The sequence below is a fragment of the Phocoena sinus genome, chromosome 7 (genome assembly GCF_008692025.1).
Source record: "Phocoena sinus isolate mPhoSin1 chromosome 7, mPhoSin1.pri, whole genome shotgun sequence".
NCBI classification, from domain to species: domain Eukaryota; kingdom Metazoa; phylum Chordata; class Mammalia; order Artiodactyla; family Phocoenidae; genus Phocoena; species Phocoena sinus.
The window spans coordinates 25,439,180-25,465,748 of record NC_045769.1 but is presented as its reverse complement, the minus strand read 5'-3'; the positions used below and the strand labels follow the sequence as shown (position 1 = coordinate 25,465,748).

Below are 26,569 nucleotides of genomic sequence, written 5' to 3'. Positions count from 1 at the left end.
TGATCTGGCTGATGATTACATAAATGTTTCATTTGGAGAAATTCACTGAGCTTTACACTTATGTTTTATGTATTTTTACACTATATATGTTATATTTCAATCAAAACTTTACATGAAAAGGCAGTGCTTTATCCAAAACAGTTGCTTTGCTAATTGTAATTTAGTACTACTTTCTCTCTTCCAAAAGATACAATTAACTTGTTTCATAAAGAAAGCTAACAATATTTCCACATAACATTGTAAAGTTACTATTTTCCTAAATATGAGGTGTTTTAAAAGTCAAATTTATTGAGGTATAATTTATATACAGTACAATTCATTTTTTTAAACTGAATGACCATTTTTGACAAGCCCATACATTTGTGCAACCGTCACCACTATCAAGATACAGAACAGTTCCTTCATCTCCTCAAATTTCCTTATGACCTTTTGTTGTCCAACTCATCTCCCAACTCCCAGTTCCTGGCAATACTGATCAACTTCTGTCTCCATAGTTCTTCCTTTCCAAGAATGCCTTATAAATGGAATTCTATACTATGTATCCTTTTAAGCCTAGCGTCTTTCATTTAGCTTAATGTTTTTATTTTTAATAGATCTTTATTGGAGTATAATTGCTTCATAACACTGTGTTAGTTAATGTTGCATAACAAAGTGAATCAGCCATATGCATACACATGTCCCCATATTGCTTCCCTCTTGAGCCTCCCTCCCACCCTCCCTATCCCACCCCTCTAGGTTGTGGCAAAGCACCAAGCTGATCTCCTGTGCCATGCTGCTGCTTCCCACTAGCTAAATATTTTACATGGTAGTGTATATATGTCCCTACTACTCTCACTTCGCCCCAGCTTTGCCCTCCCACCCCATGTCCTCATGTCCATTTTCTATGTCTACCTCTTTATTCCTGCCCTGAAACTAGGTTCATCAGTACCATTTTTTTTTTTTTTTAGATTCCATACATATGTGTTAGCATACAATACTTGTTTTTCTCTTTCTGACTTACTTCACTCTGTATGACAGACTCTAGGTCCATCCACCTCACTACAAATAACTCAATTTCATTTCTTTTTATGGCTGAGTAATATTCCATTGTATATATGTGCCACATCTTCTTTATCCATTCATCTGTTGATGGACATTTAGGCTGGTACCATGTCCTGGCTATTGTAAATAGTGCTGCAATGAACATTGTGGTACATGTCTCTTTTTGAATTATGGTTTTCTTAGGATATATGTCCAGTAGTGGGATTGCTGGGTCATATGGTAGTTCTATTTTTAGTTTTTTAAGGACCTCCATACTTTTTCCCATAGTGGTTGTATCAATTTACATTCCCACTTATTTTTATATTCTTCCTAACCTATCTGTTAGTTTCCTAGTCTAATTTTATTTTTTACTTTGTTACTGCCTTTTGTTTTTTTTTTCTTTTGCTGCCTCAGGCGGCTTGTGGGATATTGGTTCATGAGCCTGGGGTCAGGCTGAAGTTCCTGCACTGGAAGCTCCGAGTCTGAACGACTGGCCTCACAGAGAACCTCAGACCCCAGGGAATATTCATTGGAGTGAGGTCTCATGGATTTACTCATCTCAGCACCAAGACCCAGCTCTACCCAACAGCCTACAAACCCCAGTGTTGGAAGCCTCAGGCCAAACAACCAGTAAGACAGGAACACAATCTCACTCATTCAAAAAAAAAAAATGAGATGGCAAAAAAATATGTCACAGATGAAGGAGCAAGGTAAAAACCTACAAGACCAAATAAATGAAGAGGAAATAGGCAGTCTACCTGAAAAAGAATTCAGAGTAATGATAGTAAAGAAGACCCAGAATCTTGGAAATGGAATGCAGGCATGCACTGAGAAAATACAAGAAATGTTTAACAAAAATCTAGATGAACTACAGAACAAACAAACAGAGATGAACAACACAATAACGGAAATGAAAAATACACTAGAAGGAATCAATAATAGAATAACTGAGGCAGAAGAACTAATAAGTGAACTGGAAGACAAAATGGTGGAAATAACTGCCAAGGAGCAGAATAAAGAAAAAGGAATGAAAAGAATTGAGGACAGTCTCAGAGACCTCTGGGACAACACTAAATGCACCAACATTTGAATTATAGGGGTCCCAGAAGAAGAAGAGAAAAAGAAAGGGTCTGAGAAAATAGTTGAAGAGATTACAGTGGAAAATTTCCCTAACATGGGAAAGGAAATAGCCACCCAAGTCCAGGAAGCACAGAGAGTCCCATACAGATAAACTCTAGGAAAAACACACCGAGACACATATTAATCAAACTAACAAAAATTAAATTCAAAGAAAAAATATTAAAAGCAGTGAGGGAAAAACAAAATATAACATACAAAGGAATCCCCATAAGGTTATCAGCTGATTTTTCAGCAGAAACTCTGCAAGCCAGAAGGGAGTGGCAGGATATAATTAAAGTGATGAAAGGGAAAAAGCTACAACCAAGATTACTCTAACCAGCAAGGATCTCATTCAGATTCGATGAAGAAGTCATCAGACAAGTGAAAGCTAAGAGAATTTAGCACCACCAAACCAGCTTTACCACAAATGCTAAAGAAACTTCTCTAGGTAGGAAACACAAGAGAAGAAAAAGACCCACAAAAACAAACCCAGAACAATTAAGAAAATGGTAAGAGGGACATGCATATCAATAATAACCTTAAATATAAATGGATTAAATGCCCCAACCAAAAGACACAGACCGGCTGAATGGATACAAAAACAAGACCCATATATATGCTGTCTACAAGAGACCCACTTCACACCTAGGGACACATACAGACTGAAAGTGAGGGGATGGAAAAAAGATATTCCATGCAAATGGAAATCAGAAGAAAGCTGGAGTAGCAATACTTGTATCAGGTAAAATGGACTTTAAAATAAAGACTGTTACAAGAGATAAGGAGGGACACTGCATAATGATCAAAGGATCAATCCAAGAAGAAGATATAACAATTATAAATGCTTATGCACCCAACATAGGAGCATATCAATACATAAGGCAAATGCTAACAACCATGAAAGGAGAAATCGACAGTAACACAATAATAGTAGGGGACTTTAACACACCACTTACACCAATGGACAGATCATCCAAACAGAAAATTAATAAGGAAACACAAGCTTTAAATGACACAATAGACCAGATAGATCTATTTGATATTTATAGAACATTCCACCCAAAAGTGGCAGAATACACTTTCTTCTCAAGTGCACATGGAACATTCTCCAGGATAGATCACATCTTGGGTCACAAATCAAGACTCAGTAAATTTAAGAAAATTGATACTGTATCAAGCATCTTTTCTGCCCACAACGCTATGAGATTGGAAACCAATTACAGGAAAAAAACTGTAAAAAACACAAATACATGGAAGCTAAATAGTGTGCTACTAAATAACCAAGAGATCACTGAAGAAATCAAAGAAGAAATAAAAAAATACACAGAAACAAATGACAATGAAAATACGATGGCTCAAAACCTATGGGACACAGCAAAAGTATTTCTAAGAGGGATGTTTATAGCAATACAATCTTACATCAAGAAACAAGAAAAATCTCAAATAAACAATCTAACACTACACTTAGCTTAATGTTTTTGAGATCCATACATGTTTTGTGTAAGTCAGCAGTTTGTTCCGTTCTGTTGCTGAGTAATGTTACAATGTATAGATATACCACAGTTAAAAAACATTTGAGTAATTTCCAGGTTCTGGTGATTTTGAATAAAACCACTACAAACATTTATGTATAGGTTTTTGTATAAACATTAGTGAAATATTTTGTTTTTTAATTCTAACTTGTAATTTCACCTGCACAAAATATTTTCTACACTGCCTTTAGCCTATAGTAATTCTTATGCCTAGGGAATATACCAACCAGTTCAAAATAACATAAAATCAGAAATTGAATCAAGTAACAAACACCTGCAAATTCTGCAAATTACACTCTTAAAAATATTTTTTGCAGTCATCTACATAATTAAGAACATAAATACTATTAAAGCTCTAGATTAATATTTAAAATATTGTTTAAATTTTACAAAATTAAAAATCAGTGATATTACTAATTTGGATTCTATAGTCATAATGAAAAAGGAAGAAGAGGTAAGAAATGTGGCTTGAAAAGTAAAGGGTTACATGCCTCTTTCACAACTCCCTGATTTAACGTATTATAAATTTCACCAAGCTGGTTAGTACTTTTTTATCCATGATAACTGGGAAAGGATTTGAGTGACAAAATGGAAACATGGTAGATGTTACCTAGCATGTTGTGGTAAAGTGGAATGGCCCGTCCAAAGGTAGTAAATGCAGTCATGACTAGTAGGACCGCTACACCTGCAGGCAATTACAGAACAGAAAACATCATTCTCCATTCACAGTGGCATGCACACACATGCACCAGTGCTCACACATGGAGCCTTGGAGGAAGAACATGGGAAGCAAGCACACCAAGTACCTATCCATCAGGCCGATGCAGTCTTCAATACTTGAGCCTATGCACCTGCAGAAGATCCAAATTTTAAAAATACAAGGAAAGAAAAATTAGTCATTTTTAAACAGAAGATATAAGACAAATACTGATGGTGTCAAACTCTTAATTATTGTTAATAGACAATTTCTGAATATCATGAATTTAAAGCTAGTGAGAAGGTTACTGTACTTGATGGATACCCAGAAATAAATTGTAAATACTATACAAATGGAATGCAAAGAAACAAGTCCACAGTAAAGGAAACTGTACTCTGTTTCTGTGGATAATTTCCAAGCACATATTGCTCATTTCTAATACTTTACATTCATTTGAATCATTGGTGATATTATGTCTTGATGAATAACTTGATATTTCAATGGCTATAATTGGTTTCATGTATACAGTTTCTTCTAAAAGGCTTTAAGCTGAAGTGAAAAACAGAATCAATAAAAAAGAAAACATGAGCTATTCAATATAATATAATAAACTGATGCTTAATACTCATTATTAAAGATTGATTTTAGCAGAAAATGAGTTAATGTGCTTTAACGTTATTCTCATGGATACTTTACACAATCACATTGTTCCATTCCTTGGTTGTGACTGTCTTTAAAACATACTTATCTTTAAACATGAATTCATTTAACAAGCAAATTAACTGGTTTCACCATACTGCAGTTTATCTTGATACTTGCTTTTAAAAAAGCAGTGCCATAACAGTCAAGTGAAAACAGGTTTTTAAACTGCCATAATATCTAACTCAAACAATGAAAAATAAGTAAATACTCCCCAAGGAAATGAATAACTTGAGACTCAGGTAAGTAAAGAATCCACAGAGGTTAACATTTAAGTAAAATTATATAAGTACACAGAATTCTGATTTTGAAGTATTACAGAAATATTTCTTCCATCTACCAATAAATTTGAATTGTATTTCTTTCCCTTTTCTCTCATTAAACACATATAGCTGCAGTGCAGTATCAATTCCTTGTACAGCTGTGATTTATTGAACTGTCTAATTCTTCTGGTAATATTTTTTCCAAATTCTAATTTCTAAAACTGAAAAAGAAGTTGAAGTTAAATCATTATGTAATGAAGTAATAAGGTGCTCTTGTATAAGGCCAGACTGTCCATTATATACAGAGAAAACTCTGTAACACGTAAATAAATATAACTATGTATAATAATAATTAAGCCACTATTTTCCTCCTTCATCAGTATCAGTTATAATATTCCTACTAGGTGGAAAATTATTTTTCTTTTGAGGATTGGCTTTGAGTGGCTTAGAAAAATATTAATGTACAGAAATACATGAAATACACTGTGAAAAAGGCTTTTAAAAAAAAGCAAATAAGAAATTTAAATAAAAATATACAGCACATAGCATTGAATTGGTTCCAAAATTCATAATCAAAACCATTTCTAAAAATAAAAAACAATTTGTATAAAAGTTTGCAAATTGTCTTATATGGTTTTCTTCTATTCCAAAGGACTTATTTTTTTCTAGTTTCCAGTTATACCTTCTTCAAAATGCTTTCCTAAAATACAGTAGTGGCATTTTTGTAAAATTAATAGTCTACTTCTTACTTCCAAATGATAATCTGAAAGCTATGGTTAGTTTGTAATCTGTATTTATTATAACCTTTGTAAGATAAATGTATTTGAAAGTAAGCTTTAACTTGAGGGGAAAGTTAAAGAGTGAATAATGAAAGATCTTCATTCATCCATTAAAAAAAAAAAAAAAACTCCGTCACATGCCTACTAAGTGTTCCTACTATTCTAGGAGCTGGGGGGAGAAAAAAGATGAATTAGACATTTTCCTATTTTTAATGAGCTCAAACTTTAATGAAGGAGACAGATGCATAAACATATGTGTATTGTACAATATGATAAATATAATGAGGAACACGAACCAGTGACTTAGGAGAGTGTGGAGGAGGGACACAGAGTTTCAGAAGGTTGGGGTCACACCCTCGGAGAAGTTAGAAAACTGAAGTTCAGAGTTCAGAGTCCTGATAACCAGGATTGGGGTGGCAATAATTTCTAAGGGGTAAGAAACAGCAGGAGCAAAAGCATCGATCTGAGGAAGGGTAGAGAGTATACGAACAGCTACAAATAATTCTGAATAGTTAGAGAACAACATATGAGGCAACAGGGAGAAGGAAAAAAAGAAGCTAGATCACTAGAAAGGAACCAGAACTGAAGACTGCCTGCTTAGGAACAAACAATGGGAAACCACTGCAGGGTTTTAAAGAAGTTGTGAAATGGCTAGATGTGTATTATACATTGATCTATTTGCCCACTGAAGGCTAGTCAGCTGGGAGCCAGACAGATTCCTTTGGCACAGAGACTGTTTTAGTCTCTGTAAGAGATGATGAAGGATTAAACTAGGGAAACAGTAACTAAGATAGAGGCAGAGTTGGATTTAAGGAATACCTTGAAACGTATGCGGAAAAAAAAAAAAAAAAAAAAAACAGTAGTTGATGGCTGATTTGATGATGGAAGAGGAAAGATCAGAGGAGTTAAAGATGACTCATACTGAGAATAGTGGTACCATCAGTGAGAGAATGCAAGAGGAGGAATACCTTCCTCTGTGTGTGTGTGTGTGTTCCGGAAGCAGGGTTGATAGTTTGTTTCAGTCTTAGGTATCTAAAGTTTAGTGTGGTTTTCCTACATCCAGGTAGAAATGTTCCTCAGCATCTGGAAAGATGAGTCTGGTGGAGGGGACGGTGTGGGGGGAGGAGAGGGAAGCAGGAGGCACAGGTACAATGATCCAGTTTTGAAACATCATACAGGAGAAGGCTGAAATCATGTAAGAGGATGTGATGGCTGAAGAAGGATCTATAAAGTGAGAAAAGCAGAGACTGAGACTGAAACTCCAATAATTAGTAAATGACATAAGATGAGCTCATAAGCCAGAAGCATAGGAAAATATGTTTGAGTAAAATCAATTAATTGCAGTGTCATGGAAGCCAAATCATGAAAAAACTTCAGGAAATGGATGATCATCGATCGTTGTCAAGTGCAAGAGAGGTCTATTAAAAGAACTACTAAGAGTATGTTAGTTGTCATAGTCAAGGTCACTAGAATTTAGGTTGCTGTGAGTTGAGAAGCAAATTGCAAATAAGAGAATAGAAGCAAGGGAAAAGGGAAGAGCTACTGAGGGGGTGGGGTGTGAGGTCAAGAAAGTTTGTCTAGGAGATTTTGTAGGATATTTGAGATTTAAAGGTATTTATAAGTTGAGGATAAAACAAGAGTGGAAGACAGAATAAGAGTGTGGTCCCATTTTTTCTAAATACAAATCACTGTGTATTTAAAGACGTATATTCTATTTCAACTCTTTGTACTTGACATAAGCAAATAATTAGCACATGCAATTTATGTAGATTCAGGAAAATCAAAGAATAATGGAAACATTAAACTTTTGAAGAGTCAAAATCCTAAATAAGAGACTGAATAAAGATGTGAAATAATACAATTCTCTAGATAATTAGTGTCCTCAAGTAGAAACTTTACAGAAAGTTCAGAAAGAGAAACTGTAACATGTTAATATAATATATTAAAAAAACTGGAATTCCAAATATTGAGCTGTGTTTAACATTTGCTTGTACTTACTGATTTATGAACACCTTGATATACCCATACAAGTAACATAGTTGAGATATTTTGACAAAATCTTCTCTGAATTTTGAAATTAAAATGGAAAAATATTTTAAAATTTCATTACAGAAGTTATCGACAATAATTCCACAAGCAGCCCTTATTTTGTTCTCTCCAGCAATGGAAATTCTTTCATTACATACATTTAAAAATATAAAAAGAATTGATAAGAAAAATATTAAGGCATATAGAAAATTTAATAGTATCAAATCATGATTCTAATGTTACTAAAAGCTTTTAATGAATTTTTTAAAGATGCCCTATTAAAAATAAATATCCCAGGGCTTCCCTGGTGACGCAGTGGTTGAGAGTCCGCCTGCCGATGCAGGGGACATGGGTTCGTGCCCCGGTCCGGGAGGATCCCACATGCCGTGGAGCGGCTGGGCCCATGAGCCATGGCCACTGGGCCTGCGCGTCCGGAGCCTGTGCTCCGCAACGGGAGAGGCCATAGCAGTGAGAGGCCCGCTTACCGCAAAGAAGAAAAAAAAAAAAAAATCCCAGTTCACGTCTCCAAACAAAAATTAAATTGACATTCATCATGGACGTAAGTGGTATTAGTAAAGAAACTATGATCTTTGCCCTTACGACTACTCAACTGCACACTAAATTTAGTTTACATGTCCTCTTTTAAAATTTCTACCTTGCTAATTTCAAATATGAATATCATTTCTAAGTTTTAAATTCTTGCTAATCATTTCAAAATACACAGAGATCTCTGATGAAAGGATATAAATTGTAAGAATAAAAATTCACTGGACTGTGACTTCCTAGTGATCAAGAGCTGTGTTTTGCTTATTTCTGAACTTAGCTATCACTGTATCTGATACACAACAGGTGTTCAATATAACAAAGTTGAAGAATGAATGAAATGAGAAAGGCTGCTAAAATAAAAGTTCTCTAGTCAAGGCAAGAAGAGACAATGTTATTTTTTTTTCCTCTAGGAATATTAGTGAGACTCTCCTGATAGGTACTAGCTAAATGGATCACCTATTTTAAAAACATCTAAAGAACTTATTAGAGTCAATACATTTAATGTACTTTTAGAGTGGTAAAAGGGCTTTTAAGGTATTACATGATAATTTTACTTTCAGATGATCATTAAACAGTATTCAAAGTAAGAACTTCCTTCTGAAAAATGATTTGAAAGACTATTTCCATTAACTTGGTTCCTGAATTATCCAGCTGACATAATATTGGCATATAAAAAGAAAAGCTGTTTTCCAAAGTGGAGTTGGCATGGTGAGCTCACGCTTACTGATAGGTCATTTATTATGTATGTTTAGGAATAAAAATAGTCACTTGTCCCATCATCCCTACTGCCCCTATGATCTTCCTAGGGAAAGATTCTATCTCTACATGCTCAATTTGAAAGGAAGGGACTGAATGCATAGAGCACCTCATTGCTTCATTAAAAGAATCTCAAAGCACAGTGTTGCACTGCAGTAGTGTACAGAGGAGGGCTTAAGCATTTAGAAATGCCCAAATCCTAAATTCCATTCTGAGGCTGAGACCACAGAACTCTTAGGAAGTGAGTGAACCTGGACAATGCGGATGCTGTTAGAAAAAGGATGGCAGGAAGATAAATGAAAACAAAGACAAGAAACTGACAGGATTAAGTCAGTCATTACAGAATCCATTTACCTTAGAAGATGCCAGGGAGTACACTAGTCAAATTCTGTCTCACCATCATTCTGCACCAGTGAATTTAAAGTCATCATTTTATTTAGTAGGGTTCCCAAGTGATCTGGTCAGGTTTGTTTCCTGTTACACCTTCATCCTCCCTTTTGGTTGACATCCAACTTTTGTTACTGTGGTAAATTGATCTATTCGTTGTCCCTCCTTCTACTTTCCCCCCACTATATATCTTTTCTTTTATTATATAATCATGATTTAAAAGGAATGAGAGGAAGACACACCAGCCACACATCCAGACTATGTACGGCTCTGTGATCTCACTTTCATTTCCCTAATGGCTTTGTTGTAATTAGATTTGCAAAAACAGCAAAAGGTCTCATTTTGAATGGCAACAGCTGTTGACATCAACATTACATTGAATAATGTTTGTTTAATTTTAGATGCAAAACAATAAAACCCTCTTGTGGATGATTATTTTAGCAGGCAACGTTTTCCCTTTCTGTTGCTGACCCTTCTGCTCCAGCAATACCAGTATCTTCATGAAATACCCTTAACTGAAGTGTGCCCCAAACCCACCAGGGGAGCAGCTTATTCTTTCTAATTTCCTTGAAGCAGAGTGTCTATTTCAGTATCCTCAAACCAGTGAGGTGGCATTAGCTCTTCCAAGCTGCATTTGAATGGCAGCATATTACTTTACCTTTTGAAGATCTGCCACTTCACAGAGTGAATTAAGCTGATTTCTTGACCTGCAGGAAATTGTAGCAGCATCTGCAAATTGATGTCCTCTTGGCAGAAAATGATGTGGCTTGCTTAACTTCTTCAATATCTCCTAACAGCCAGCCCTTACTCTGGCAGAAAATCTCTTTATGGAATCTCATACTTTCCTGCCAGATCTAAAGCACCCAAGATGATTCTCCACAAGTGTCTCTGTGGGTTTGTATGTGTGTGTGCACATGTGTGTGGGCACTCACAATGGAGAAGAGGTTTTTTTGGACAGAAGGAGGACAGAGCATGTGAAACTGCCCCTGATTCTAAATTTATTCTCCTTCTACAGGAAAGAGAAGGAAAAGTCCTTATTAAAAGAGAGTTGCTGTCTTTTAAAGAAATAGTTGTGGGGATTTGTTCGATGAAGTGACATTATTTCTTTTATAGTTCAGTGCTTTTCTTCTTTCTGTAATGTCTTTGTTACTCAACTGTTATCAGTATCAAAAGTAGTCTAATTATTATTCATTTTACAATGCATCCTTTTGAAAAGTAGAAAAATGTGTACCCATCCTTGAATTGTCCTATATCGGTTGAAGAAACACTAGGTTGTAGGTTAACCTATAATAGAATCACTTTCACAAAATGTACTTGTATTTTTATTAAAATACATATCACTAGGTTCCTTTTTTTTTTTTTTTTTTACCATCACTGCTTTTGCTTATATTTTGCTGAAGGAGTAATACAAGGCAGCATTTATCAAAAAGAGACCTTCACTTTAAGGTGATTGTAACAACAAAGAAACAGAAAATCTCTGTTAAAGATTTATTAAGCGTGAATCTCAAAAGTACAATTACTTGTCTTTTCTGATATCTTTAATCCTCAGTAAAATTTGGAAGAATTTCTACACTCCATACAAAGTGTACCTGATACCAGCTTCATGAAGGTGTCAATAGAAGTGACAGGAAAATGTTCCAACAGAACTATTTTAGAGGGTATAAATTCGATTCCATAAAGCATTCTTATAGAAAGGAGTTCTCTTAAAATCAACACATTATATAAACACGAATAGGATTTTGCATAAGAATATTATGTATTCAGTAGACTGTGTCAGGGATAAAATGCATGTATGCACCTCTTGATTAGTAATAAACACATGTTTAAGCTTTGGACCAGTAAAGTTGCTTACCCTTGGGTGCAGTTTGGATGGCATGGGTGGCACTCCCGATCCTGATCAGCATACTTGAAAATGAAACTGTTTGCCCCCTGTAAGCCATCTGGACATTTTTCCACACAGTTCGGGCCATCCTTAAAATGGGAGCACTTTGTACAGTTGTCAGGTCCCTGAAGTGTGAAAAAAAAAAAAAATAGAGGAAGAAAAATGGGTGCCATTTCCTCTGGAATGTATTTATCTGGTTTAGTTACTGAGACTTCAGTGGGTGGCCAATCTTCCTCTAGAGAACTGAAGAGCATTTTCAGAAGTACAAATGGGGACGCTGCTATTGTAGCTTTCTGATCAGCAAAATTGCCCAGTGATTTTTCCAGAAGGACATCAGCATTTTCTTTCTGTCATTTATTCCTAGTGAGATTACAGTGCAACGATATTTGATAACAACACATTATTCCTGGAAATATTTTATCACAACCACTGGGAATATGTGAAAATTCTTACTAAGTAGTTAATGAAAATAAGGAAATGATAGGAACTAGGTAACACTGAATTTCATATACAAGTAAGACGTAAACTTTCCTTTGGTAGTACCATGACTATTTGAACAATGAATTTAAATTTTTTCTATAGTTGAGTTATCAGGAATTAGGTAGTTTAGGCAAATAAAGGTTAATTTCTAAGTTACTCTCCAACTCATATCAGCTTATGATAATGCTAAAAATCATATCATGTCTATTAATAGGGATTTTAGCAAATAACAGTACAATACTGAGAGCACAATAAAGGCACAATCTGATGAGCAAAAATCAAGAACTTGTACATACAAAAGAAAGTTATATAGAGAAACTTACTCAAGAATGAAGGTGATATAAATATGAGCATGATAAATCTAAATAAAACTAACTCACTTCATATATTTATGTTTATAATTTATAATATCTAATATGTATAATTATAGTAAGCAGTAATGTGTAAACATAGTTAAATGCCATAACAAAAGTAAAAATCTTAAATTCATATTAAACATCTAAAAATTGTACCAAAAAAATGATTTGGACTTGGTGCTGGGGATAGTAAGCATGCAAGAAATGATAAATAGTACATTCTCAAATCAAATTGAGAACATTTTGGTGAAAAATACTATTTCCTTAAAAGATGCCCATGTATTTACACATTCAGGTCTTTTAAATAATGATATTACCTACTCAAAATTTACTTTTAGTTCTCCTTTTTGAACATCAAATTGTCTTAGGATTCCTCTTTTCTTTGACTACTTCTTGGAACTTCTTACCTTGACACTTTTCTCCCCCAAATCTGCTTATATCCACATAGTTTAACAATTAGGACAGGTCACATTGAAGATAATTTAGATAAATAAGATATACTAAGTATAGAGGGAAATATTTAATATTATTAAGTTTATAATTATAAACAATGTGTATTTGGGAGACGAGCAAGCAAACATTTTACAGAGCTATTTATTAGACAGGGTGTGTGGGGATCAGTCTATTCACGACAGTGTGTTACATCTCTCTATGGATGCTAATCCAAAAGCAGCCAGACATTGCAAGTGGTGATATAAGGCATCAGGAAATCAAGAAATATAATACTTTAAAATTTAAAGATAAAGGCAGCTAAGGAAGAATAGTAGCACAAAGAAGAAAGGGTAATCAGGAAGAGATTTCTGGAAATCCTGAGACTGGTGAGGTTCAATCAAACACCTATCTTACTATTTTGAAGTGAGATTTAGAGTATCTATTATCTATCTATCTATCTAAACAGTTATAGGTATATCTAAATCTCATACTTCTAAATCTCATATATATATATATTTTTATGTATATAAACATATGTGTATATATATGTATGTACATATATATGTGTGTATATATATACTTATTTATTCTGTGAAAGAGAATCCCTATTCAACCTGAAGAGTTTGCTGCTGGCAACTTATTTCCTACCAAAAAAGAATACTTCACATGTTTCCAATTTTAACACCTGCTCATGGGTACTTAAGCACATAATACTGTCTATTATACAAAATCATTTACTGTGCAAGTATGCTCAGTGGTATGACATTGTACAAGACAAGAGACATGCTGATGTCTTCTTTCAGAACACAAGAATAAAACTTACTGTGAGTAAATTAGGCAGTGGTAGTCAGAATTAGGAATTATTTTTCTATAAAATACTTCTAATGTAAAATAATGTCCTGGTAAAATCAGAAGATGTAAAAAATTTATGAAACTAAAATGAAATTCACATTTAATCTTTAGGCAGACTTTAATAGGATAAATTTTTTTGTGCTTCCTTGTTTTTAAAGCATCTCTTAACTATTTAATTGTATTATCATGATATGAAATCAAATGTCCTGAGCTGACATAACTAAAAGATGTTCTGACAAATCTCAAAAGAAATGAAATGTCTGATTCTCTATCTCATTTCCATAATAAAGAGATTTAAAGAAATACATGTTGTCTAATACTTACTCTTTTATCATTATATTCCCAAAGCTTTTAAGAAGCTAGGTACAGCGAATGAACTGATAAATGCAACAACAGAAAAGAGAGATGAAGGCAACATTCTTCCTTATCTCTGATTTTAAGCTACCCTTGGACCCAGTAATCTAGACAGAAAACTAAAGGATAGGCTAAATCCTGAGGGATACATTTCATTTTTTTTTTTCTCAGTGACAATTGATGTTTTTCTCTGGTAGCCGCTGTAAGAGAGAAAGCCACTATTCACCAGTATCCAATTCTCTTCCACTTCCAGCCTCACAGAATATGGAAATTCCCTCCCACTAGAGGGGAGGTGTGTGTCTCGCTTTGGACAATGAAATTAAGTAAAAGCAATTTATGAGACTGCCAGTGGTAAACTCTCCAGCCTTCTCTTTCCTAGCTGCCATGATGTGGGGATCCCACGTAGATGTAGAGATGCCATAACTTCAAAGCATCCTGGAATGCCAGACCACCACAGGGAGGGGGTCCTGCCTTAGAAAGTTCCCCAGACCTGCAGTGCACTTTACATGAAAAAGATTTAAACATTTTTCTGTAAGCTACTGCAATATGGGGGTTATTTGTTGTGGCAACACAAGCTCTATTAACCTGGATTTAACAGCTATTTTAGCTTTAACAAAAATTGTGTTTCAAAAATCAGTTTCCCTTGCTCCCCAAAAATCAGTTCCTTTCTCCTAACCCCTCCCTTCTCTTGCTGTCTCTGTGGCTTATATTTTGGGCTCCTTTGACTTTTATGTCCTTTTCTTTTGTTCTTACATTCCCTCCCTTATCTTTCTTGATAGGACTATACAGTAATAGTGAAAGTGAGTCAGAAAAGATAAAATTGTAAGGAAAGAAAAGATAGAAAAGAAAAGAAAAAGAAAGAATAAAGTAAAGAAGACCAAGTGCAGACAGATGAGAATATAAAAGCAGAGGCTTGCTTTATTTCAAACCCACCCCTCTCAAGATTATCCTGAATGTCTGTCACATTTAAATAGGATAATACCATCCATTTTACATATGTATATTCCCAGAAAGCATTTTATCCTTATTACTTTATGGACATTGTTGCCTAGGGAAAAATAGTGAAATGAAAAGAGTGTGAAATTTGGAGTCAGAACTTCTATAGTTGAGTCCCAGCTCCGCATCTTACTGACTTGCTGACTTTTGGAGTAACTTTCTAATCATTACCATGGGTTCAATTTCTTTATATTTTAAATGGAGAATGTGATAGTATGCTTCAGAGGTAATAGTGTTTGACAAATATAAATATTTATCAATTCTTATCATTAGGGAAACATTAACAGTTCAAGAAAATGAGATTTCAGCAGAATAAATCATAAGACCAGGTGTGGAAATTCCAGTTAGCTTTATGACTTCTTCCTCTATCTCATCACTGTATCAGTCTCATGAAGAAGTTTCCTGAACCTCCTGGGTATCCTAAGTGATATATGCCGGTTACTTGGCACACAAAACCACTTCCGTCTTTAGTTTTGATAAACAACATGTAGACCCAGAAACAGGCATACACCTAATATAAATTGTAAAGGTTGAAAACAAGCAACCCCCTAGAGGGAGCAAAGTTTGGGCTATTGCTTGAGCTCAATCCTGGCAGTTTTTCAGATACCATAACCTAAAAGACACTGTGCTCTTACCTGCTTAGCATTTTAAGGCTTACTGATCAAGTCAGTTTTCTTGATTTCATCTTCCACAAATGAGTGATTCAACTTTACGGAGTTTTTTCTACTTTTGACTTATTGCCTTCTCTAATCTCTAGACATACTCATTTACAATTTTAGCACCGAATAGTGATTTTAAGCATATGGCCCAACAATGTTGTCCTTACAGAATTAAAATATCTTCACTAAAAACCTGTTTTTTCATTCTTTCTTGGTTATCAAGTAATTTTGAAAATTGCAAGAATATTAATTTTTAGGGCTTTTTAATGTGTATTTTTATAAACCGTCTCAATTCTTTTAAGGAACAAAGGAATGATCAAATAGACTGTAAAAACAAAGAAATCAATAAGCTAGTTAGTTACTAGCATACTTTTATACCATAGGAGGCAGCATAAGGAACTGAAAAAGACGGGACTACTCTTGTGGTTTGCCTTGTTCAAAGGAGATGGCCAAATTCTTGGTTATTGTAATTGTACATTTTCAAAGTCTCTTTCTCAGAAAGAGATTTTTTGTTTTTCATTCTATGATGTATGGTTCCTAAATATGCTGGTTTTTAGAGAAGTCTCATAGAGAGAGACAGCTCAACTTACTTTAACAAACCCATTATGGAATTTTACTTTCCTGTGTTTCCTGACATTCTTTACAGAGTCCACATTTCTCATGCTGCAGATTAATTGTATTTTAAATGACTATCCTTAGTGTAAAAAGAAAATAGCTGCATATGCCCTTAGCATACTTACTTGGAGATCATTACATATTAAATTGTCTTTTAGACTTTGGTTCTTCAGGCCAAATCACACCACTTCTTTTTCTCAGAGGTCTGGTTTTCCAAGCTTAATCATCCTTTGTGGTAGTCCTCTGAACTGTCCAAGTTTTCCACATCCTTCTTTAGAAGAAGTTCCAGAACAGCTCATTGGGGCCTAATGGAGTTTGGAGGGCTCAATGATAATTTTTTTCTAAGCTAATTAAGTGCTGAATAAGCACTATTAATACTATTTAAATTTGAAATGAATTCTTATGGAGCAGTGCTGAGCTCTTGGCTACACCCAAATGTTGGTCCCCAAGTTATTTATTGAATGATGACTCAATACACAAATAAACTGGAAATTTGTCTAAAGAAGGATGAATATGACACTTTGGAATGACAAACTCATACTGACCTCATTATTAAGAAAAAGCCTCATTATTAAGAAAGATGGGAACCAAAGGAAGGTCTAGAAAATAATTATCATTTTCTCCACAAGACTAACTTCAAACTATATAAATGTCAACTTATCCATAAAGACTTTCCTGATCCCATAGCCCCTCCTTCAATCATCATAGTTCAGTTTTTCTCTCGGCCATGGTACTTATCACATAGCTTTAGATTTTAGTTTATGAGTGCTTGTTTTCCTCCTTTTTTTCAATTTTCCTTCATAATGCCATTATAGTTAAATGATTAAACACAGGTATGAACATGTTACAGTTTACCTCAAACAACATAAACTTTCACATTTCCGTATCTTTACATGCTTCCTCATTTCAGATTCTTCTTCAAAGTATAGCTGAAACATCATTTTTCTTTGGCTTTCCATCTCAAAGATTTAGTTTCTCCCTCAAATGTATTCATATAACAATTTATACATATTTTATCAATTATTTTGCTTCAATAATTATTTGTGTATCTCTCTTTTCAGCCCTGTGCAGTCTTCAAGGACAACTCCATATCTTCTTTTTAAATACATTATCTGGGACATAAATATTTAAGAAACTGAAGTTTTAAATACTTTATCTCTACTACTAAGCTGTAAGCCTCTTGAGGGGAGAATGTTGAATGTGATTCCCCATAGCATGCTGTAAATACCTATTCAATGGATGGATAAGTGATAAAGCAATGACTTGACAGACATTCATACATGAAACTAAATAAGCCAACACAACCGTACATGTCTTCAGGCTTACCGGTCCATGGCATGTGAGGATGCCATCTTCCATCTTCTCACACTGGGGGTCACACTCCACACAGATGGAGCCATTCTCAAACTCCCGAAATTCACTGTGAATACATCAGCAGTATGAGGCAGTGTAAGCAAACAAGCTGTCAACTTAACAAATGAAGTAACATCTGCTAAAAGTCCTGTTGGCAAAGTAAATTCTAGAGTTTGTTTCTCTAAGTGCCAGGAGCATCAGAATCATTTCCCTGTACATTAATGAGTAAGTTCTCCATTAAGAGAAAAGATAAACTGCAGCCAGATGGCTCTCCTGGCCCTCCATTGGGTTCAACGACAGACTCATTCAGGAAACCTCTCTCTTGTGAGAAAGATTCCAGCAGTCTCAAAAAAAAAAAAAAAAAAAAAGGATGACTCTTTTGATGACACAGCAGAACCATTTCTGCTATTTTAAGTAAGTCTGTGCCTGTTTGTCTCTATATAAAATTTTACTCTTGGCTGAAGGCTTATTTTTTAAACTTTGACAGAACTATTGTATTTTTCTTGTTGCTAAGTTACATGAATGTTCCCCATCCTTGTCCTTCAAATCCCAAGATTCTTCCATTTATTTTTAGTGAAACTTCAAAAAACACTTTGATTTCTTTTCTTCTTTTAAAATATCTTTCTTGGAGAATTAGAAAAAATATCTTTTTTATGGTAGATTTTATTTTCTTAGATTATTGATCTAATATAACATCTTTTTCAGTTTAAATTCTTTTTGAAGAATTCTATATGATAGAAAATAAAAAATAGTTGAATGGTAACATTGTAAAACTTTCTAATTAAAATGTGGGAGGATGCTCATCACTTCCCCAAACCTTACATTTTGTGGCTATTTGAATATTAAATTTACCAGTATATAAGTTCTCCAATTAATATCTATCCTAAAAGTTTTCATTTCAATAATTGGGTATCAGTCATGTACAATATGTTTAAAACACACTATTTCCACTAACGTGTGAGAGGATGAGGTACTGGGTATAAACAATTTAGAATTTCAGTTATGAGTCATTAACAAAACGACTAAATATATATAGCTACTTCATTATTTTGTGCCTTTGTATCATGAGTGACCATTCCAAACTAACAGCATTGCAAATATGGCAATTATGGATTAACTAGGTGATAAATTCAAATTTATTTTTCCCTGGAGTGAGATAATCACTCTTTTTTCATAGTGAACTATCTTATTTGGTTATTATAAAGCCTTAACAGATGATTGAAATCCAAAGGGTGGGCTATATTTTCTGTTGGTTAGATTAAGATTACATATATTTCAAGGTAAAATAATGGTTTGGTTTTCAAAATAAATAGCATAAATCTATGGTTTATTTATGTATGAATGTACATATTTAGTTACATGGATTTTGCACTCAAAGTGAAGTGTTGGTTTGCTATGGATTAACTTTTTATGAATTTTCTTGAGTTTAACATCTTACTTACATAAAAAAGTTTTTATTTTGCATGTTTCATCAACAAGTGATATAAAGTATTCAATAGAGGAAATCTTCAGAATATGAAAGTCAAAATGACCTGGTATTGGGGTGGGGGTTGGGAATGGGGTGGTAGCTAAATTGTAAAAAGCATAAAAATCATTATGTGTAAGTGAAATTATATGATATTTACAGCACACCCTGCAATCATCAGCAAAGCACTGTTTCTGAAAACAGCTTCTTGGGTGACTAAAGAGTTAGGATACTAAATGAAGGTAATAATTTTTATGGTACTAAAACATGGGTCATGCTTTCCTTTCTCTTCTTCAAAACTCCCTTCCCCATACACAGAGTTGAGGAGTAAAATGAATATGTCATAAAAAATCATGGAGGCGGGCTTCCCTGGTGGCGCAGTGGTTGAAAGTCCACCTGCCGATGCAGGGGACACGGATTCGTGCCCCGGTCTGGGAAGATCCCACATGCCGCGGAGCGGCTGGGCCTGTGAGCCATGGCCGCTGAGCCTGCGTGTCCGGAGCCTGTGCTACACAACGGGAGAGGCCGCGACAGTGAGAGGTCCGCGTACCGCAAAAAAAAAAAAAAAATCATGGAGGCAACCTAGCTGCCTTCTCTTTTATAGAGTAGACTTCTGTGTGGTTTCTGGCTCTCTTCCTTTCTGCTCTCAGAACAGATCCTCCTTGCAATTTATTTATTGTCACTGTCTCCATCATTGCCTTTTTTCTTCTGTCCCCTAGTGATTCTGCTGTGACTTTGCCAGAGATCCCCTTTCACTTGAATCTGATACAAAAATTTACATTCTAGTGAGCATGAGCTTTGCTTACTGAGCTTTGTGTTTTTGCTGCTGTATACTTCTCACAGTTTTGTTGTGTGTGTGCTACCTTAGCCAATCCTGTGATCTAGAGCAAATACTTTGGATTTGCTTCGTGTTCCCAGCACCAAGATTAATACTGCTGTCTTACATCCCTTAACTTCTCTAGACCTGATTCCCTAAATATCCTCTGAAAAAGGAAAAGAAGGGTGTTTCGATGAGAGCTTGTGAATATTAAACATAAAAATGCCTACAAAGATCTTAGACTGGCACTCTTTCTGATGTTTCTCTGTTGTTATTAAAGTTTCAGAAGCATTTAACCATGTTGCCAGATAAGAAAAAAAAAATGAAGATTGCATTGCAATTAGTTTTCTTGTTCATTTTGAATACTTGGGCATTGTAGTTAGGAGTTGCAAAAATATAGTGACTTATATGATCTGGATTTGAGTGTAACAGCCAGGATTAACTGATTTTTTTTTCCCCCTTCAAAAAATCCTCTTTTTAGGATTTATTCTTTAATGATAGTCAAACTATTTTTATATATAAATAAGTTCCCTGATTTTGGTAAATGTCATATTTGTATTTATTTTCAGCAGTGTATAAAGTGACTGTTCTACCTATTTAATGAGCTCAGATTAATAGACACAAAAAGGAAATGATGATAATTGTTTTAACAGTAGGAATTCGAATAAGAATTTTCTCATTTGATAATCACAATCATTATTATTATTATACTATAATATGATATAATAATAATCACATCATTATTATTCCCATTTTCCATGTAAGAAAACAGAGTTTAGGACAATTAGGTTATTTATCGGTGGATGGACATTTCAAGTAGGAAGTGATTAAGTTAGAATTTGAATTCATGTTTCCTCAAAGACTGTCTTACCTGCCAGGCAAAGTTGGCAGTAATTTGGCAATGCCACAAGATTGGAGGTGGGGACATCTATCATTGGGTAGGCAAGAATTACATCAGATAAGATACTTTCATTTATTATCTTTTAAACTAAACCTTGTGCATGATTTCCTAGGACCCCATTACTGCTGCAAAACTACATTAAAAACTTTATATTTCTTTAATATGTTTGATTTAATGATTTGGAAAATGTTAAGCTTTCAAAAACAACAGGATAATCAGTGTTGTTTATTTAGGGGACCAGTATTTTTCCTTTGCTTAGCTTTCATTGTTTCACAAAAATGAGACAGAGGGTAGTGTATACATCCACATATACATCAATTTCATATTTCTGACAAGTTTAAAACTGAAATATTAAAGAAAAACAATGGCATCTGTAAAGAAAAACAATGGCATTTCATTCACAGGATGAAAATCAGACATCCTGAGTTCTAGGGTTGGTTTGGTGCTTTTACAATGTTACGACTTTGGTCAACAGTTAATTTTCCCACTTCTCACTGTTTATAAGATGCTTCTGTTTGATAAAATGATTTCTATAATCTATTCCTTCCTTAGAAATGCACATACGTATTCAATAAACTTTTAATGTAACACAGTGGAATTAAGGTCTATCAGTTCCATTTTAGTGGCATCAATTGCCACACACACAGAGAATCATATCTGATCTGATGTATTTTATGTACAGGAAATATCTTTCTTTCATAATAATGTGAACAAGCATTAATACAGTTCAATTCAATGAGACAAGTAGCAAATAATTTGCTATTCATTATCAAATGTATGAGTTGATGTGTTTTACAAATTTTCAAGTTGAAATTTTCCTGATAAAACTATTAAACCCTTTTTTCAGTAATGCTTTTATTGAGAGATAATTCATATACCATGACATTCACCTATTCAAAGTGCACAATTTAATGCATATTTTAGTATATTCACAGAGTTGTGCAAATGGCATCACCATTTCAAACTATTAAATTCCGATTTAATATTGTTTTTATACTTAAACTTCTAATTTTAATTTCAATCTTTTTTCCCCCTAAATTCATGGAGGGAATTGGTTTGGTCATCTTTCAAAGAAGACACATATCTATATTATTAAGATCCACAGATTTTTATCCTTTAATGTAAAATACAAAAATAAAATGTTATCTGGGATCATGGAAACGGTTGTTAAAATGGGACAATTCATGAGGCAGAAGAAGAAACAACTTCAAAACTACCCTTTTACAAAAATGTTGAAAATCCTTTCAGTGAGAAATATAGGAAAATTTGACTCAGGGACAGTACTAAAAACTGCATTATCACACTAATGAAGGACAACTGTGATGCATGAAATGGTACGTTAGGATAAAGTGATTTTATGAGTATATGAAATGCCATGCAACAAGGTATATACTAAGTTTTATTGTTGTCAATTTGATTATTGTAGTACTGTAGATAAAATTTAAAATACTTGATGTAAAATACAGCTTAGGTTATTTTTAGAAAGTGACAGAACACTTTCAAAAACCTTTTCAACTAGCAACTACAAAGGTAATTTCTCTATAGGGCTAAGCAGTTGTCTGAGACATAGAAATGTGTGTTGTTCCTAATACACAATCAAATAGACACGCAACCTAAATGGAAAAAAAAAATCAAAAGTTAACACAGTCATTCCAGGTGAAGATTAATAGGAAAGCATGAGAAAAAAACCAAGATGGTTGAGACACTGAGGAGGAAATATTACTTATCACAGTGTCCTTTATAAAGAAAATAGAAATACATTTTTCAATTTTGCATAAGCATAAATTGCTATAATTTATTAAGAATTATCTATTTTGGTACACATTTTTAAATATGTACATAATAGTCAATATGCATTTTGACTTATCTTGTTCATTCAAATAAAATGATTTCCCCTTAAAAGAATTCTTTTATATGTTTTCTCCTTTATGCAACAAAAACTCTCCTTAAAAATCTTGGCCAGCATAAACATTCTGAAATTTTACCCTTTTATTATCATTTTAATATCTGAACAAATCAGTACCTCAAAGCTCATGGGATAGAGACATTATAAGATGCCTTACCCGTCATAGAGGTTACAAGACTCTATGCAGGTCCTTCCCCTGCTGAAGCGACGGCACGACAGGCACTGGTCTGGCCCAGGTCCCCAACACCCATCATTTGAACAGAGATGGTTGCACACCATTCCTTCAGCAGCTGAAAAACACATCAAAATCAAGGGGAAATAAAACAGAAGCCTGCGTCCAAACTTACCATTTTAATATGAATCTTCCTAAGTAAAGCTATTTCTGAAGGAGTGAGAGAGATCTGTGGCAGATAACTTTGCTTGCCTACTTAGTCACCATGGCCCACTTTATCTTCCACTTCTTTCATATTGCAGAGCCCCAGTCACTGTGTGTGTAGCACCATTGCATTTTTCATAAAAGTGAACAAATATCAATTGCCTATATCAAAACTCTAGGGAGAAGTAGTGACAAAAATTAACCTTCCAATTAAGGTAAGGAACAAAACACACCTTTCTAAAGCCAACCCTTTGCTCCACTAACACACCACACCTTTTGACGTCAATTCCATGTGAGAACTTCATGCAGAAACAGGAACAAGTGATATTTGTCATAAAACAAAAACATCAAAAGGGGAAAAGAAAGAAAAAAGAAGAATATATGAAATGTAAGAAGGGGGAAAAGAAATGGAAATAAAATACAAGTTTCTTACAGACCTCTGGTACACTGCAACTAAGATTACCTTGATATTTGAGTCAAATTGGCGCAAGTAAGAAAAAAGTTTTGAAATAATTTTAAACAAAGTGTGGTGGTTATTTATAAGGAGGTATAGAGATTACAGTAGTAACAAAGGTCTTTAGTCTTATCTCTATATTTTTTGTTGATGGGAAAAGTGCCAAAGAATATGAGGCCATGTTTTAAAACTGCCACTTAAGGTTTACCATTTGTGTTCCCTTTTACATCAAATAATACTTATTCAGTGTATTATTATTTATACTGAAAAACATAATTTTACTGAAAGGATAGCTATTGAATAAGAAGGGCCTATAAAGACTTCAAATGTTATTCTGGGTGTCTGAAAAGTGATTTGAGATGTCTGAAACCCAATTATATGTGGTTTTCATAAAGTATTAATAAGTTCTCAGAAGATGAAAACATCAAAATCCTGTTTATCTTCCCATTAGTTACCAACTGTATTTATTAAGGGATGCAAATTGTTATGATAAGAGCATTTGTGAGATGGGATGGAATAGCATTAACTATGCACTTGTAATTTAAAGAGGGATCATATCTGTGAAAGTTACCTTCTCTAACAAAGGCCTGAGAAAGTGAATTACCAGCATCCATGATGCTGATTAGTTTTAAAACAAGGAAACAAAATCTCCCAATTCATGTATTCTTTCTCCTATATTCTGGAGCCTTAAGGAGGACCCTATGTTAAACTGTATAAAATTCTTTCTCAAGGCAGACATAGACCTATCAAGATATCTTTTTAATTTATGACTACTTAATTGAATAATGTCTTCCAATATAGTTTAAGAGAGAAACCTTGTGTGTATGTGTGTGTGTGTGTGTATGCTTAATAGTTTTATTGAAGTATACATGACATATACTGCTCATACATAAAGTATACAATTTGATGTTTTGACAGATGCCTGAAATCATGAGCTATATGTATTCAATCCAGGCAATGAATGTATCCATTGTCTCCAAATGATTCCTCATGACCTATGTAATCCCTTCCCCCCCCACCCCATTCCCCTCAGACAGCCATTGGCCAGCTTTCTGTTACTCAATACCCATTAGTTTACATTCCCTAGAATTTTATGTAAGTAGAAATATACAGTATGTACTCCCTTTTTATGTAGTTTCTTTAACTCTGCATAAATATTTTGAGATTTATACATGTTGCTGTATCAATATTCATGCATTTTTCTTACTGAGAATATTCCATTGCATGGATATGCCACATTTTTTAAACCAATCACCTATTGCTAGACATTCAGACTGTTTCCCATTTGGGGCTATTAAAAATTAAGTTACAAAAAAAAAATAAGTTACAGTGAACATCCATTTACAAGTCTTTGTATGGACATACACTTTCATTTCCTTTGGACAGAAATGGCTGGATAATATGATAAGTACAGGGTTAACTTTTTAAGAAACTTTCAAATTGTTTTTCAAAGTAGTTGTACCATTTTACATTCCCAACAGCCATAAACTCAACTCAGGAGCTGAAGTTTCCTTGTATCTTTATCAATACTTGGTATGGTCAGCCTGTTTAATTTTAACCTTCCTAATATTATGTAGCGGTATCTCATTGTGGATTTGATTTGCATTTAAATTATTAAAGATGTTGAACATTTTTTAATGTGTTTATTTGCTATCCATATATCTTGTTTGGTGAAGTGCCACCAAATCTTCTGCCCATTTTATATTGGATTGATTGTTTTCTTACTATTAAGCATTGAGAGTTCTTTACAGATTCTGCAAGTACTGTTTCCTTGTCTTAGCCTTGCCTTTTTATTCCTTTAACACTGTCTTTTGAAAAGTAGAAGTTTTAAATTTTGGTGAAGTCCAATTTATCAATTTTATCTTTTATAAATCGTGCTTTGGGCATCATATCTAATAAATTTTTGTCTAACCCCAAGGTAACAAAAGTTTTGTCTGCTGTTATCTTTTAGAAGCATTATGAGTTTTGGTTCATATGGTCTATGGTCTATTTTAAGTTAGCTTGTATATTATACTGTATTAGTTAGGGTTCTCCAGAAAAACAGAATAAATAGGATATTTTTATCTATATCTACATATTTTATATAATTTGTTATAAAGAATTGGCTCACAATTATAGAGGCTGGGAATTCCCTTGTCTGCCATCTACAAACTGAAGACCCAGGGAAGTCCATGGTACAGTTTAATCTGAGTCCAAAGGCCTAAGGACCAAAAGCACAGATGGTTTAAGTCCCAGTCCAAGGGCAGAAGTAGATTGATGTACCAGTTCAGGAGTCAGGCAGAGAGAGTGAATATGTTCTATTCAAGCCTTCAATGAATTAGATGATGCCTATCCACTTTGCTTCACTCAGTCTACCAATTCCAATGTTAATCTCATCCAGAAATACCCTGCAGACATATTCACAAGTAATGTTTAACCAAATACCTGGGCTCCCCATGACCCAGTAAAGTTGACACATAAAATTCACCAACACAGGTACTAGGTAAGGATCTATTCCTTTTTTTCTTTTCTTTTTTTGCACGTAGATATCCAATTTTTCCAGGACCATTTGTTGAAAATACAATCCTTGGGCTTCCCTGGTGGCACAGCGGTTGAGAGTCCGCCTGCTGATGCAGGGGACACGGGTTTGTGCCCCGGTCCAGGAAGATCTCACATGCGGCGGAGCGGCTGGGCCCGTGAGCCATGGCCACTAAGCCTGCGCATCCAGAGCCTGTGCTCCACAACAGGAGAGGCCACAACAGTGAGAGGCCCGGCCCACGTACCGCAAAAAAAAAAAAAAAAAAAAAAAAAAAATACAATCCTTTTGCCAGTAAATTGGCTTTGCATATTTGTTTAAAATCAGTTG

General features: G+C 34.4%; 1 protein-coding gene across 1 annotated transcript in view; it reads right to left on the bottom strand.

Annotated features, from left to right (window-relative positions):
* The window catches only part of ERBB4 (erb-b2 receptor tyrosine kinase 4), a 1,120,642-nt gene that overhangs the window by 258,343 nt on the left and 835,730 nt on the right, over positions 1-26,569 (bottom strand). Inside the window, exons 13-16 of the mRNA XM_032638162.1 lie at positions 23,052-23,184; positions 17,779-17,872; positions 11,679-11,833; positions 4,282-4,356 (exon numbers count right to left, since the gene is read on the bottom strand). Coding sequence (XP_032494053.1) covers positions 4,282-4,356; positions 11,679-11,833; positions 17,779-17,872; positions 23,052-23,184 — 457 coding nt within the window. The remainder of the gene's footprint in view (positions 1-4,281; positions 4,357-11,678; positions 11,834-17,778; positions 17,873-23,051; positions 23,185-26,569) is intronic.